This window comes from Genypterus blacodes, unplaced genomic scaffold (assembly GCF_046128005.1).
Source record: "Genypterus blacodes isolate CSIRO-AG114 ecotype Tasmania unplaced genomic scaffold, CSIRO-AGI_Gbla_v1 ptg000011l_1, whole genome shotgun sequence".
In the NCBI taxonomy this organism is placed as follows: Eukaryota; Metazoa; Chordata; class Actinopteri; order Ophidiiformes; family Ophidiidae; genus Genypterus; species Genypterus blacodes.
The window spans coordinates 739,887-755,306 of NW_027466825.1; the positions used below are offsets into that span (position 1 = coordinate 739,887).

The window sequence follows — 15,420 nt, forward strand, 5'->3', positions numbered from 1 at the left end:
GTGTTCATTAGCCCCGGCCCCGGGGCCCCGGTCACTGCCCGCCGAGGCTCTAAGTGGTACAAGTGTGAGGCTTAAACACCAAGCCCCATAGTGATCGTGCTCACTTATGAAGAGAGAGGGAGAGAGAGCAGGAGAGAGAGAGAGAGAGAAAGGAAGAGAGAGAGAGCAAACTAGATTTGACAACTTACAGGATTGTGGAATCTCTGAGCCGACACCTTTCAAACTGAGAAATTGATTTTTCTACCACTGAGGTTCATTTGCTTTTTGACATTTTACAACATTTCCTGAAAGATTTGGTTCAAGTTATTCAAGATTTCCTGTCAAAGTATCTATAGGCAGACCACCTGCTGAGAGAGTCACACAACGTATTCTGACACATTACATTTTCAAAGTACATGTCTTTATTTTCGAATACAAATACAATGGGTAGAAATGTTTTGGCAGGAAAAAACGGTGACTAAACTTTCAAGAACTTCATCAAGCAAAACAGTTTATTGAGCCTAAACACACCCACCTCTGTCTGCTTGGATGCTCTCTGTGCCTGAATCTGGCCTCGATTAGTTTTGCGATTAGGCACACGAGCGAGTGTCGGGTTGGAACTAATGTCAAAGGCCAGACCAAAACACAAACCCTGACACCTATAAAGAAGTAACAAAGGAAACAGTATGGTGAACTTAGCCACCAATGATTTGACCTTAAAGCCCAGCTAAAGATGAAATGTATTCTTCACACATTTGATCCCTTGATAACCTGATCAGGAGTTTGAATATGCATAGATGACCTCTGCTACTTCAGGCCTCATCTCAAATGGTTGCATTTATAATGGCTTCAACAAAGCAACTGAGTTAGTCTGATGACACATGAAACGCCTATAAACTCTCTCACAAGTGAATATTAAGCATATATAAGGCGTGTCTCCTCATGTGCTCTACCTGTAACCTCCAGTTTCCTATTACAGCAGTTACTACACCGAGAACATGAGCGACGACGTATTATAAATAACAAAAGAAGGAAAAATATGGACAAAGAACATGGGAAGCGTGTTCAAATAAACCATGCGATGACCTTTCCGCTTTCAATCTCCCTGAAGAAACAGCAAACTATGGCGAGCGCAGTGCGTTCAATCAAATATCCACTGCATGCATGCGATGATTCAGCAAAATGAGGTGTCCTAGCTGTAGCGTGTGCATGACTAATACCTGCGCACTGACATGGCAAAGCAGTGAATAAGGGGTGTATTATTGGGACAGTGGAGTGCATAACACACTGGATTACATTGTGCTTTACAGCCTCATGGAGCTGTAGGTAGGATTCACAGACGTCTCTTCCTTTGTAGCTTGATGCTAACTGCGCAGCTTTGGAAATGTTTCCTTCACAAGGTAGCGGCGGAGATTAGCGTCCGCCAACGTGTCTGCATAAAAAATATATCCATGATTCCAGTCTGAAAATAAATGACTATTTTAATGTAAACAGTTTTCCTTCATGTATTTGCTTTCACACTCCCCGCTCCACCTTCTGAGAGACGCTCACACGAGGGCTGTGAGCGGCGGTGTGAGCGCTCCGTTGTGTTTAAGTCGCTCTCCGACTTTGCGTGGGCCGTCGTGGCACAAACACGCTGAGGCTCACTCGTAGTCTTCTCCGGCAGTGGCCGCCTCCAGTGCGGCGAGAGCCTCGGCCACCATGGAGTCCGTGACGCTGTCCATTTCCACGTTCTTTCCCTCTTCCTCGTCTTCGCTCTTGGAGATACCGCTCTCTACGTTGGAAAGGTCCTGATTCTTTGGCAATCTGAGGTTGTCCTTGGTGTCGGTGGAGGACATGCTGGCCGTGCTGGTGTGGATGTCCACCGACAGGACGCTCCCTTCGTCCCCCGTGTCGCACGGGTATTCTGGCGTCCCTCCCACGCCCTCGTCAATCTCGTCCGCAGACAGGCTTTCGCTCCCGCCCATTGAAGCGTCCCACCTGTTCCCCATCACAGTCTGTCCCTGCTCGCCGTAGCTGCCCGTTCTGCCCGACTGATTGAAGAGGGCCGGGTTGTCGTACTGGTGTATGTTGGGGTACACGGGCACCTGGATGGGGCCCCTCTCCTGCATTACCCATCGTGGCCCCGGAGCTTCTGGCTGGATGATGTACAGCCCGCCCTCCGCCGGCGGTGCGCTCCCTTGCCGATAGAGCTCTGACGCGGGCGGCGGCGCGGCATGGAACCTGTTGACCTGGTTGTTGTCCACCTCTAGTTTGAGGGTGCTGTCATAGGACTTGTTGTAGCCCAGGTTGTTGATGCCGTGCAGTTGCTTGGCGGACGCGTTGCTGCCGATGGTGTGCCCTGTGAGGTGGTGGGGGTGGTAGAGGCTGTTGCCGGAGGAGTCGCTCTTCCTCCCTTGTTCCGGAGAGGGCTCATAGATGTAGCTGTGGAAAAGAGGCGGATGAGAGTTGTTACTTTTAGGCCTCACAAAGTCACACGCTAACAATTTCGCAGCGCCTAGCTAACTTGGAGAAGACGCATTGGGACATTTGTCTATATATACATTACCAGGACAGCGAGGCGACAGACAGAGAGGTCTATTTCTGTCTGTCTGAAAGGGCTCCGGGAGTCAGATATTCCACCCGATCGATGAAACACCCTCACAAACACGGATACGTCTCTGTGCAGTCAATACACCCGTCTGTCTCACCGGTGTCACATCTCAGGCCCGCACACATGCCGTGTTTACACAAGGCCTGTTGCCTTAGATGTGGTAATGTTTGCACTGCTCACATGCAGAGGTAACGGCTGCGCTTGTCTCGATTGGATAAACTCTAAAACACAGTCTTTTTAGTTTTAGAGTGTGATTTTCATTAGGGGTGCGACGTCATCCAGTTTTTCCTCCACCTTCAGATTGACCTAGGTTGGTATTTCGATCTTCGTCTTTCAGCTCAGCTTGTAGATCAATACGACAACATTTATCATCAGATCGATCTATTTTTGACTGATTCATTTTGGAACCAGGATAGGGGCTCACAAACAAACTGAAATGGGACACTCAGGGGGACAATGAGACTAATGCAGGCACAGCTTTACCAGAACTACTCAGGCTGTAATGTGACTTTTATTGTGAAATGAACGAGCGGCCTTAGTGACTACCTGTCAGTGTGTTCCTGTTCCTTGTTGGATGTTGGACGTCGACAAAGTTCCCAGACTAATTAGTGGCAGTATAAGCTGTGCACTCTAAATGCTCCTATGTGGAGGTAATGACTGGCCTAATACTACATTCTGGTGGGTGAAGCACAAGAGTGCACACTCTCACACACACGGGGAGACAGGTGTTAGACGAGTGCCGGTAGGGGGGTCTTATTTTGTGAACAGTGTAACTGGCTGTCAGACATCACCTGCTGCGGCAGGCTTATGTTTTTCACACACTCCTTCCCTTCCATCCATTTGTTTTCCGTTCTAGCCGAGGGCCCCCTCTGAGCCTCATCACCCAGGCAGAGCTCCTTCAATCTCTCGCCTCTCTAGGTGCCCTCTTTTCTCCACAACAATCTCTCCCCTCTGTATCTCCTTCAATGTCTCCCTAATGTAGTTCCGGCTCTCTAATCTACTATTCCTTGCACTTGACTTCTCCTTGATTTGAGGGTCTTCCCTGGAGCTTTTTCCCCCGAATCATCTCTCCTTCCTCACCCTAGCTCTCCTGCTGTCCCCTCCGCTCCTCTTTACAAGCTGAGCATCTCTCCATATCCTGTGCTTGTGTTTCCTCTCGTCCCCCAGGCATAAATACGCGGGTTCCGTATGCATGGGTGGATAATTTGCCACATTGCGTTCGCTCTCCCACATGCACACAAGCAGGAACACTCCGACACTCATCCTCTAGCTTGACCACCTCTCGCTCACCCTACTTCTCTCCCTCCATCTCCCTTCACAGTGGAGGGCTGAGAAAATGAAAGACGGCCAAACGTGAAATCTGAGGCTGGAGAACAGGAAGAGCAATCATTTTCTGGGTGTTAGTTCATAAGGGTGGACAGAAGCTTATTGAGAAAATAGAATGGAATTTTGGTCAATACCAGGACCTCTATGCCCATTTCCAAAGAGCAGACTCCAAGTAAAAGACCACTTGTTGCTGCGATGCTATGCTTTCTGGGGAAATGGACACACAGATCAGATGAACACACATCTACAGCTGCATTCAAACCTGGAATCTGTTTGCTTTGTTCCAATTCGGGTAATAATGTTCACACTTGACCTTGACTTAGATTTGCATTCACACGGTAACCACAACCTGTCAACAAACGCCACAACTGTTCTGTGATTGGTCAGAATTGTTCGGGGAAGTGGACCCCTTACCTGGACAACTTCACCAAAAAAAATAACGTTTTGGAGGGGGCGAGGAATGTGTGAATGTCAGCTGAGTGATACTGAACTGAGTGAGATTTGTCCAGGGAGTTGACACAGTAACCTACCAGCCCAGCCTGCCAATCCCCAAACACTGCTAAGTCCAGAAATGTGACACTCCAAACAAATTGGGAGGTGTGTGTGTGTGTGTGTATGTGCGTACGCTTGTGTGGCAAGCATTCAAATGCGGGTCTTGACATGGGAAAGAAAAATGCGTCAAGGGGGATTACAATTCTGGTATGTAAGTCTCAGTGCGCCCTTTCATTAATCCTCAATCAAAATCTCGTTTGGCTGCCGTGTCTCCTTGTACGCCGTAAAAAGGACAAGGGTGTTACGCCTGAACAACTGCACCGTGTATGCCTGTAATGAGGACAAGACAGGCCCTGAACAGACATACAGTATCCCAGGGTGATGGGTATCGGCATATTGACTCCGTTTGTCCAAAGAGTCCACGTCGGTTCGAAAGTTCAGACGTATTATAAATGACAACAGATCATTATGTTGGGCAAGGTAATGTTTGAATAGGCATTAATAACCAGTAGATAAGACAGTATAGAGGATCTTAGTGTTTTTTTTATTGAGGAGGTAGTATTTTTTAATGCTTTTATTTTCCTATCATTTCATTTTCATAGCAAAATATGTGGCAATTATGTGTGGAGATAAACAATCAGAGCCAGTGTGCCCGGAGAATATCACTGCGACTGATGACATAAGAGAGGAGCGAGGGAATAATGGAGGTTATTCTACACACACACACACACACACACACAGAGGGGATCATACACACTCCTCACCTTTTCATCATCCTGCAGCATCGGCACCCCATTTGGCCAGCTGTGTGGTGGCGCTGTGGAGGGACATTTACAAACATATTAAACTTTAATCACACAAACAGCCTAAGCTGCAGCAACACAGACAAAGTCAAGAGTGACAAAACATCTCCAGATATGCCATGTGCCATCCAAGGCTCCCATCCTCCACGCTTTTTTCGCCTGGTGACATTTTCCTCTTGGTGTCTGCGCCCTATTCGTCAGGGAAAGGTTACCCCTGCAGAGCTTTAATGGTTTGCTCCTCTCCAGCGCGCTGTACAATGAACCGTCATGGGACACAAACGCATACAATGGCGCACACCTTGACGGTCTGAGCTGGTATCGACGCACCCGTCCGCCACCTCTGACATGTGAGCGGTTTTTAAATGAGGACTTCTTGCGGCTCTTGAGAAGATTTCACCTCATCAGTCAAGTTTTGCTTTGCCCTTGGTCTCTATGGTGTTTGGACACGAGGAGGAAAACTCTGTCTGCCTGAAGCACCGATAAAGATGTTATTGCCATCCATCACTGTTGTGTCTGTGTGTGTGTGTTTGTGTGAGTGTGTATCTATGTCCATGTGCAGGATGGGAGTGACCTTTTCTCTCCTGGTGGTGTGTTTCTCCAGGCTTTGGCATTTCATTGCCCGGGTAAATAATTAATCACTGAGTCTTGAATGGGTTTGTCTGCAAGTGAGGGAAGAAAGAGACAACAGAGGCAGAGGACATAGTATCTCTTTACGGAACAAAAGGAAGGATGTATGCCCACAAGACTGAAAAAGTTTCCACTCTTAACCTCACCTCACTGCACCCGTAGGCATCAGCCTGTAACTTTTACCTTCATACCAAGCTCACACTGCCAGATTGAAGAAATCCTGAAATTGCTGAAATTGGACAACAATCTGAAGAAAGTAGACGATGTGCAGGTACAGTACAGCTGCCATGTACGCCAGGGAGCAGACCAGATCTATGTTGGGGGATAGTTACTGTAGTTCTACCCCCTGCAAGCTGCTGTGTGAGGCTACCTGAGATAGATAAGCGTCCTGGACTCTCACAGGTCCACGCTTTATCAACATGAAAGTCGGTATTAATTGTGCGACAGCAACAAAGCATGACTTGGTTATCCCAAGACATCTAATTATCCCTCTTGCAGACCAGCTGCAGTGCGCCTCACCGTAAAAAGCAGAAACAGGGGTGGGCGTTATCAGTGAAGCCACAGACATCAAGGCCAGACAGCGACGTCAGCTTTCAGACCGAATGAACGGCAGAGTGGTTAACAGCAAAACATGTTATTGTCAGGGGGGAAGAGGTGTACTTTCATTTTCAAACTATCAAATATCACTTTCCGCCCAATGTCTTATATGATTCTGGATTCAAACATGAACAACTCAAGCGTGTAATCCCGGTACTTAACGGTACCCCCTGAGCCCGGTAGGCAGTATTTTGAAGACGAGACACAAACTTAGATTGGAATAAGTAATCGGCTTTGAAATTGATTCAGTTTCCTTTCTCAGACCTTGGGAACCGCTGCAGGAAACATCATGGCGGCGTGGCGCTGCTGTGGCTACCCCGCACACACTGCATTGGCAAGCTTAAGTGTAACTCCTACTGTTTTCTGGTATTTTATTTTGTCAATTGTCTTAAGGGCCCATCACAAGTCCACAGAGACAACACAGCAAGGTCTCCTGAAATGACCAGAATGCCAGCTAATCGTCACATTTGAGGAGCACTAACCTGACATCTCTACACCATAAATGATTATGAAGATGATTGTAGAAGGACGGAATGGCCCACCATTAGTGTTTTGCTGCTACGCCAGGTTGTCCTGCTGTCTTCCTGCTACATAATGCTACTTAAGCTGAATATTTCACCCCTGCTGCCTCCTCTTGCTTTAGTGGCTTGTTAGCATTTTGTGATGGCGTTTCTTTCCTTGTGCATTACGTATATTCCATATCTCAGTAATGTGTTTCTGCTGCTTCCTCCTCTGTATACCCCATGGGCTTTATCCCACTCTAAAGGAATGTTTCACGCTGCTTGGATCCATTTCCGACCATCCCAAAGCACAGAATCCTTTTTTTTGACAAATATAACCTGTTAGCTGCAGTGATCAGTCAGATAATACAAACCCGCAAGACGTAAGTGTCTCTGTGTTCTGTGGTAATGAATGAATCACCTGGAAGTGTAATTCTTGCCTGGCAGAAGATAGTAAACAGATTATTTCTAAACGTTTTGTGAGACCTGGATAACTGTGAACGTTTCAACATGTTTTGTGTTGATTTCATTCTTGGAATCTTCTTCTACCTCACACACTCCATTGCTCACTCACTGCTGGCTTCTGCTGGCTACTATCTAGCTGCCAGAACAATAAAAAGAGAGACTGCACTGGTCGAGGTTTTCCAGGGTGTTTAGCCCTGAAGCCAGTCTTATGACTTTCTATCTTGTGTCAAATCCAAGGAATTTAACAGCGCTATGGAAACACTGATGCAGGGACAACGATGAAACGAGACGTAAAGCCACCAATGTATTCCTCTCCACAGAATATACATTTTTGAAGGCAATATGTGCTGACATGAGCCAAGCGACATCAAAATAGATTCTTCCTGTCAGAATGACATGCACACAGCTTTGCATATATTGCTTTATGGTTTAAATAATGGCCTCTGTTCAACATTTCCGCACCTTTTTTCCATCACTGTGTGTCTACTTGACTCCGGGCTGCTGTCATACATACATAGGTTCTCTACTGACTTTATCTGAACAGGATGTGATGATGATACACTGTAACTATCAACCCAGGGAACAGGGTAACATTGCAAACCAGTATTTTCTGTTTAGAGCAAACAAAGTTGGTAGTGATAAATAATTACAGTTACAATTTTGAAAGGAAAAAAGGCTTCTTGTCACTAATTTCCCAAATGCAATGAGGAAAATAGCATTTTTTGTGTTTGAGCTTACGTCTAACATCCAGTTATAGAGGACATGTTATCAGACAGGCTGTCTAATCGCCAACCGGCTCGGAAGAAGCTGGTTTGCATTGGAATGGAGTTAGGTCAGAAATTTGCAAGGCAAAAGCCAGCTGTGGGTTGATGCAGCACTGACGAAGTGATAGCAGCGTTACCTGCCTGGGGCAAACCATGCTGCTGCTGGTCAGCAGAAACCGCTCACAGTCAGAGGGGAGCTAGCACTGTGGGGCGGTGACGACAGTGTGCAGTCTTATCCCAGGATAGCCTGACAACCAGTAACGCTCCATTGAACAACAGGACCCGCCGGTAAACACTTTGTGATAGCATGTCCTAATAACTAAGCCACGCATTAAAAGTCAAACATGGCTCCTGAGAACTCTTTTAAAGCAAACACGACTAACCAGCTTGACTTACGTTTCTGTGTCCACTTGCAGCTGTCATCTTTTCCACTCTGTTTGCTGAGTAAATAACTTTAAAATACACATAGCAAGGTGGAAAAAACAGGACACTGGAGTGGTTTCATGCCCACAGAATCGAAACGTGTTTAGATTAAATTGCATCAAAGTATAGTCTATATCTTTGTGCTATTTTCACATTTTGCTTAAGCCATGACTGAATTATACAATTTGTTGATTTTTTAGACTGAATTATTGTTAACTTGTGATGGTTACATGCAGCTGAATGTACTTTGTGTGCTGATTTATAACAAAGGTTAAACCAGCTGGGATCACCATGTATTAATGCTGCGCTGGCTGACAAACATAAAATAATAAAAGCTGCTGCAAACTCAAAGCTCTGATGATTTATATTGTTATTTAAGTGGGCAACATTAAACCAGACATTTAAATGCACTTTGTATGATATATCATAAAGCTGTGGCTGAAAGATTAAATTGGATCTGTAGGGGTTTGAGAGGCAGAATCTAACACGAGGCATTAAAGTGAAGCAAAGAAACAAAAGACCAAGAGGATTCATCACAAACCGAGCCATGTGAGTCCGTCAATAATGAGCCTTTTCACTCAGCCTCTCAGGCCTGCCGCAAGCATTACAGTAACCAACACCAGCTCACTCACATTCACGTCACAACATCCAAATGACCAATCACGTTGTTCCCTTTGAGATTTTCCCAAGTCATAATAAGATCAAGGATTCAATCTGTGCATCAAATGACTATCATTCATTCAGATATTGGCTGCTGTTCACTGGCAATAATAGTGCTTTATCTGCCCCATGTGCCATTCAATAGATTATATATTGCTCCTGTTTTTTATGATGGGGAAGATTGTAGGACGATTACTGAAGGGGAGAGATATTTCAGCACTGGCACCTTGGCCCGGCTCCCATGCTTTCTCTTTCAGAGGTTTCTTCAGAGGAAATTGAAACATTTCCTCCTGGAGAAACAGGTGAAATAAAAGTGAGATTGCTGCAGATTGTCCCCTAAATGTGAAGTGGATTGAAATGCGGGGGATACCTCACCAACCGGCAGTCAGGGGGCCATTTGAAGCTATTGTGTGTGGGAAATATCTGCCAGAATAAAAAGATGTAACATAAGGCTTCCTGCCGTAAACGTCCAGGAGAAATTGATTTGACACAATCTCGAAAGCAGTAGTTTTGTTTGTACCTTTGCATTCTTTCCCAGAACTCACAACTATAGATGAGACATTTTGATGATCAGTTGACGCATTAGCATCTAGCATGACATCAGTATGTCTGGTATTTGAGGTTGTTCTGGATCATCTGTGTATTTCAGTGATTCAAATACTGCTGATTCTTTGAAAGCAATGTACAACTTGAAGGTACAACAACTAAACTAAACTGCTGATACTGTTGAAGGTTTGTTCACATGAGGAAAGGATTGGCACCAAAGCTACTTAGGCTTGAATGCTGCACATAATACTATCAGGATCTCTCTTCCAAAGAATTATGGAAATTAAACTCTGTGTTTATTTCAAGTTTGCTTAAGTCAACAAGATAGAATGAAAGCCACTGTTACCATCTGACTCCATGGCTTCTTCTACCACCCAGAAACACTTGGAATCCTCCTCTCTCTAGGCATATCTGATGTCAGCTGTTTTGGTTGTGTAACTAAATTCAGGTGTCACACTCAAAGAGTTGATGCCTGAGGAGTAGATATGAATTGTTTTCCTCAAGGGTCTCTGCTAGGTCTCTCATAGGCAAGACTTTGATGTTGCTCCATAGCAAACATCACATGAGGATCAGCTTGTGTACGCTGTGCAAAATTATAGTCATAATTGAACATTTTGAATCTATTATGTGTTTGTGTGTGTCTGTGTGTGTGTGTAAGGGACAGTGAGAAGGGAGATCCTGTTCATGTGGTTGAAGTAGAAAGGGTGCGGTGATGAGAAAGTGGCCCAACTGGTCTGACATCCGTCTCCCTATGTCTGTATCCTTTATATCTATCATGGACTTCGTCACACTACTTTTCGTCACAGGTTCTGTCGTGAAGGTCGACCTTTCAGATGATGTTCTGCCACAGACAATGCAGACAGAAACACGGCCGGAATTCCCATCACTGCCCTTTGTGGGTATTTTGTGTGTGTGTGTGGTTGTTTGGATGTGTATGTGTATGTGAGAAGCAGTTTCGGAATATGTATCAATTAGTTGGCTGCAATTACAGTGACGCCTAAGGCACGTTACAAAATGTCATGTTCTCCAGGCTATTTACATCTGAACTAGGTCACTGACGTGTTCTTTGGTAAGTTGGAGCTTTATGGAAATATTTGGTGTTCACTTACCTGGTCTGTGCGTCTTTGAATGGAGCCTGTATAAAAGGTTCCTATAGAAGCTTAACATGTTGAAAAGCCTCTGTGTGAAGTTATGGATCTTACTTAGATACAAATGTGTTTTCCTGTGGCATCTTACCCTGAAACATCTGTATGTATAAAATAGAACCTGCCGAAAATAGATTTTACAAGGTGTTACATTTAGGTCATTACAGGATAACACAGTCCTATTTGGGAATAATACAAGGTATAAAATAAAGTCACTAGCTATGATCTCATTGAGAATTGGCCGATGTTTATGCCACTTTTAAGAGTTGAACTGGGAGTTTACTGAAACCATCAAACTGATGAAGATCCACCCTCAGAGGTGAAACAGCCCTATCAGGAGACTCAGTTGGGGGGTCGATCAAGCACAGTCTAGCCTATACGCACCCACACAGCCCTGGGAGAGGTTCCAAAGATGAAAACAGCTGTGTGGGTGGCACATGAATGCACACTGCATCGAAAAATATCCACGTCGACACAAAGGGGTGCAAAAAAATCATGCAAAAGCAATCGTCACTCAAACAGTGGATCCAGATGGTGCCGCTGACCATAATGTTACACGACATGCAGTTAAGGAAGTGAACACAATTTTCAATGATATTGTCTAAATGCAATTAGGCTTTGGGGAGTCTGTTGTGTAAGGTGGTGTGTCAAAATCAGATTGATCAGAGCAGCATCCAAACAACTTTCCATCCTGTTTACTAGACTTCAATCAACAAACCCCCGTGGGGCTCCAGGTGCAGCTGTGCGGCTGTGCTATTGACATAAAGCCATATGGGAAGATAATGACAAGGACGGTGTTGTCTCCTGTTTGACACTATTACCCGCTGTGAGAGCCAAATTTATAAGCTTTTCTATTTCGTCTACCAATCTTTCAAGGGTCCGGGGAGGGACACCGGTCCACAAAGTTTTGAAGGTAAGAAGCATGTTTGCCATTATAACAGAAACTTAGGAGAAAATCAGTGATATAGAGGAATATATAAGAATGTTAGGGCAACAAATTGAAGTTGAAAAATACAAAGGTTAGAATTTTAACAATTTAAACTGCAATACTGGAAAGGTTCTATGTAAATCTCAATTCCTGGTGGGACGCTATACAGTCTACTGATGAACCAGAGCAATAGCATTCGATAAGGTGGGTAATTTAGGCCTCTTATCAGCTTTAGGGATTTTAAAATCCAGCTGAAATGTCACCATTTTACAGTGACAGAAATTATGCTGTTTCACCCACTGCTTTGTCCTGATTTTAATTAGCAGCACGTACAAGATGAGATAACCTTTCAAACCCGATAACTACAACACTTCCCATTAAAAGGTCTTGAAGCTGTTCTGTTCATTGGTGTGTGACGCAACTGTGTACAGACTGCGATAACTATGTTTTCAAACACAGCTCACACAGTGTTACTCAAACATCTCTGGTACACTGAAACACCACAGGCTCCCTTCCTAAGTTAGATTCTGTAACCTTTGAGTACATACTTGACTGAAGTGTTCAGTAAGATGACCTTGAAGGTGAAATAAGTGGGTTCATTTGAATAACCTGGGTGTGATTAGACCAGTGTATCCATGGTGAGTTGTCCCGGCAACAAATTTATACATAATTTGTCCTCGCCAGGGGACAATCAACGGTGAGCTGTTTTAGATGACGAATCAGGATTTTTCTGCTGAGAACAACCACTCTTACAACTATAGTGAAAATACATAAGGCACATCATCATTTAACACTTAATGGACACACTATCAATTAGTTTGTCCAATCAGAGGTGTGTGAGATAAATACATATCCTCAGTACAGATGACGTCATGAAGAATGTGTTTCAATGTGTGTATGACAAAGTGTGTGTGCGTGTGAAATGATTGCATTGTGTACCAAACGTACATTTTTTCACATGGCCTTGGGCAGCAGAGCGATGAAAACAAGTCCTGTCTCTTCTCCATTACCAAGCAGCCCACAGTTATCAATAACACTCCCCTCCTCACTGTCTTACAGCGCAAACAAACCTGCTGCCGAGTTCCTCCCCTTAGGAGCATGGGATTGTACTTTAGCAGGTAAACAAGTCTATCTTGGTAAGTGCCATTTAAATACAAACCAGTTAGTAAAAAAATGGTGGTAAATACAAAAACTAACACTTTTAATCGGTGATATTTCTTAATCCTCATGGGTTAAAATGTACATTTGGACAAAATGTTTTTGAAAACAAACAAACACCTTTTCTAATGTTTGTAGTGCCTCACTGGATAATATTATATTGATTTACAGTACAAAGATTTGTATCCATTTATAAAACAAGAATATGTCCTCTGCCAGTGTTATCAACTATTACTGGTCGATTAGGAGACATTAATGGGAGATTAATGTATTGATTTTACAATTGTTTATCTGGACAATAAAAAAGACAGAACATTAAGGGATGTCCTCAAATTACTTACTGGAACCCAAAGATATGTGACATTTTACAATTTCTACATTACATTACATTACATTACGATCATTTGGCAGACGCTTTTATCCAAAGCGACTTACAATATATTACCACCCTTCACAGAGGGGGGAGCAATTGAGGGTTCGGTGCCTTGCTCAGGGGCACCTCGGCAGGGACTCGAACCAGCAACCCTCCGGTTCCTAAGCGGAAGCTCTACCCACTCAACTACTGCCTCCCTATTTCTTGTGATTGTTTGTCCATTCATCATTAACTACAAACATATAAAGTGTATCCTCTTTATTCAGTTAAAAAGCTATGTAGACGGGCTTTATACATCTGCACAGCCTTATATCGTCACAATACAAACACACAACAGACTGCAGCTCCATCTTGTTTATCCTGTTTCACAGCGGCCCTCGTGCAAGGCAAACTACAAGACCTGGGGAAAATAGGATTTGCATCTACTTTAAATGGGTTCTTTTAGTCTAATTGGTTGTCACGTGTATGCAGCTTGCTACCGAAGGCCAGAAAATAAACTCAGCAAAACCACAGACACACATCACATCTAGTGCACATTAACTGTCAATCAAAGTCATTGTAAAGGCCACAAACATATAGTTGAATGAATGTATGGTAACTATACAAATCTGATGCAAGTGCAGAAAACCAACAAGGCTGACATGTAAGTATGTCACAGTATGTCATGTTCAAGAGTGCTGAATGTATGACAAACAACCGTTTTGACAGATCTGGGCTCAGACATGGGGCCATAATGACATCATCAGGGAACAACTGACCCAGGGTTCACTGAAGCTACGTGTTACTCCTGCAAACAAAGCCCAAGGCCATGTAGAACAGTAGAACCCCCCCTACCCACCACCACCACCAACATCCAACCTCCACCTCTCCACTCCATCTCAGCAGAGAACAAATAGAGCCCATTTAGAGCCTTCCACTCACTGATTAACCTCCGATGTCTGTTTCCAGTCTGTTCTGGGTGTCTGGGCCGCATTTGGAGCTCGGTAACCATATGCCACCTTCCAATGGTACAACCTGCCAAATTGTTATGTTGCAGCCAGGCTTCCGGCAGTGTACTTGCTGTGGCGAGCCTCTTCCATCATGTCCAACAGGTGTATACGCACACCTGTTCCCATGAAACATCATATCTGCGGCCGTCTCAATAATGGAGTTGTAATTGACTTGTAATATTTCGTGTGTGCTGCTAGGAACAACTTTAACAAACGGAAACAATTGTATATCTTTAAAACTTCCTGTTTTTGTCATTTTATGTTTTTGCCTGATTAAATGAAGCTGTTTTACGAGGGTGCGCGCGCCATATGGCTGCGTTACATCTCAACTGTCTGTTATCGTGATTATTCGTCGATTACACAGTAACATCGCTATAATGACGTCAAAACAACACTTTTCGCAACGTTAGAAAACTTCAATTAAAGCTGTTTTGTTGTTTTTTTCGAGTGAGCGAAACACAGACATACAGGGATAAGATGTTGTTGGAACCTACCTGTTGCGCTAAGCGAAGGTGTGGCACTTAGCCCGAGGTATCCAAAAAACACGGATAACTTCAGCTGGCATTTACGTTATTTGTCTCCTAGTCCGTTACTTTGTAAAATAAGGGATAAAGGCAAGAAATAAACTCCGGTAAACTACAACTTAGTTTGAGTTGTTGCGGTGTATCGATGAGAAGAGGTTCCCCTCCTCCGCTGACTCCACAGACCCATGTCTCTTGTTTGGAAAGTACAAGGACCTGTCAAGTGTCGTGGGTATTTATATGACAACTTCCGGTTTATACCTTCAAAATAAAAATAACAATAGGCTCCTAAACACAACAAGATAACAAATAGAAATGTACGGATCGTCCTTGAGTTGCTGTTATTTTACAAGTAAGATTATATGTGATATAATACTTTCATAGAAGATGTCAAGGGAGTTTAAGTGTAGTAGAACTGAATAGCAAGAATCCTCGGTGAGTAAATTCATCCTGCAACCGGGTAGGAAAATTATTGGAGTAAAATGAGGAAGTTGCAGGCTTTCAACAAGCACCAGGCATTGATTAATTTTT

At 44.0% G+C, this 15,420-nt stretch overlaps 1 protein-coding gene across 1 annotated transcript; it reads right to left on the minus strand.

The window, feature by feature from the left end:
• Positions 1–378: 378 nt before the first annotated feature.
• On the minus strand, positions 379–15,109 carry LOC143009052 (uncharacterized). Its single transcript, XM_076161050.1, has 3 exons — positions 14,863–15,109; positions 5,155–5,207; positions 379–2,403 (listed from the first exon to the last, which is right to left on the minus strand). Exons 2-3 carry the CDS (start codon positions 5,184–5,186, stop codon positions 1,623–1,625), a joined length of 813 nt encoding a protein of 270 aa, XP_076017165.1. The 5' UTR covers positions 5,187–5,207; positions 14,863–15,109; the 3' UTR covers positions 379–1,622.
• Positions 15,110–15,420: the final 311 nt, after the last annotated feature.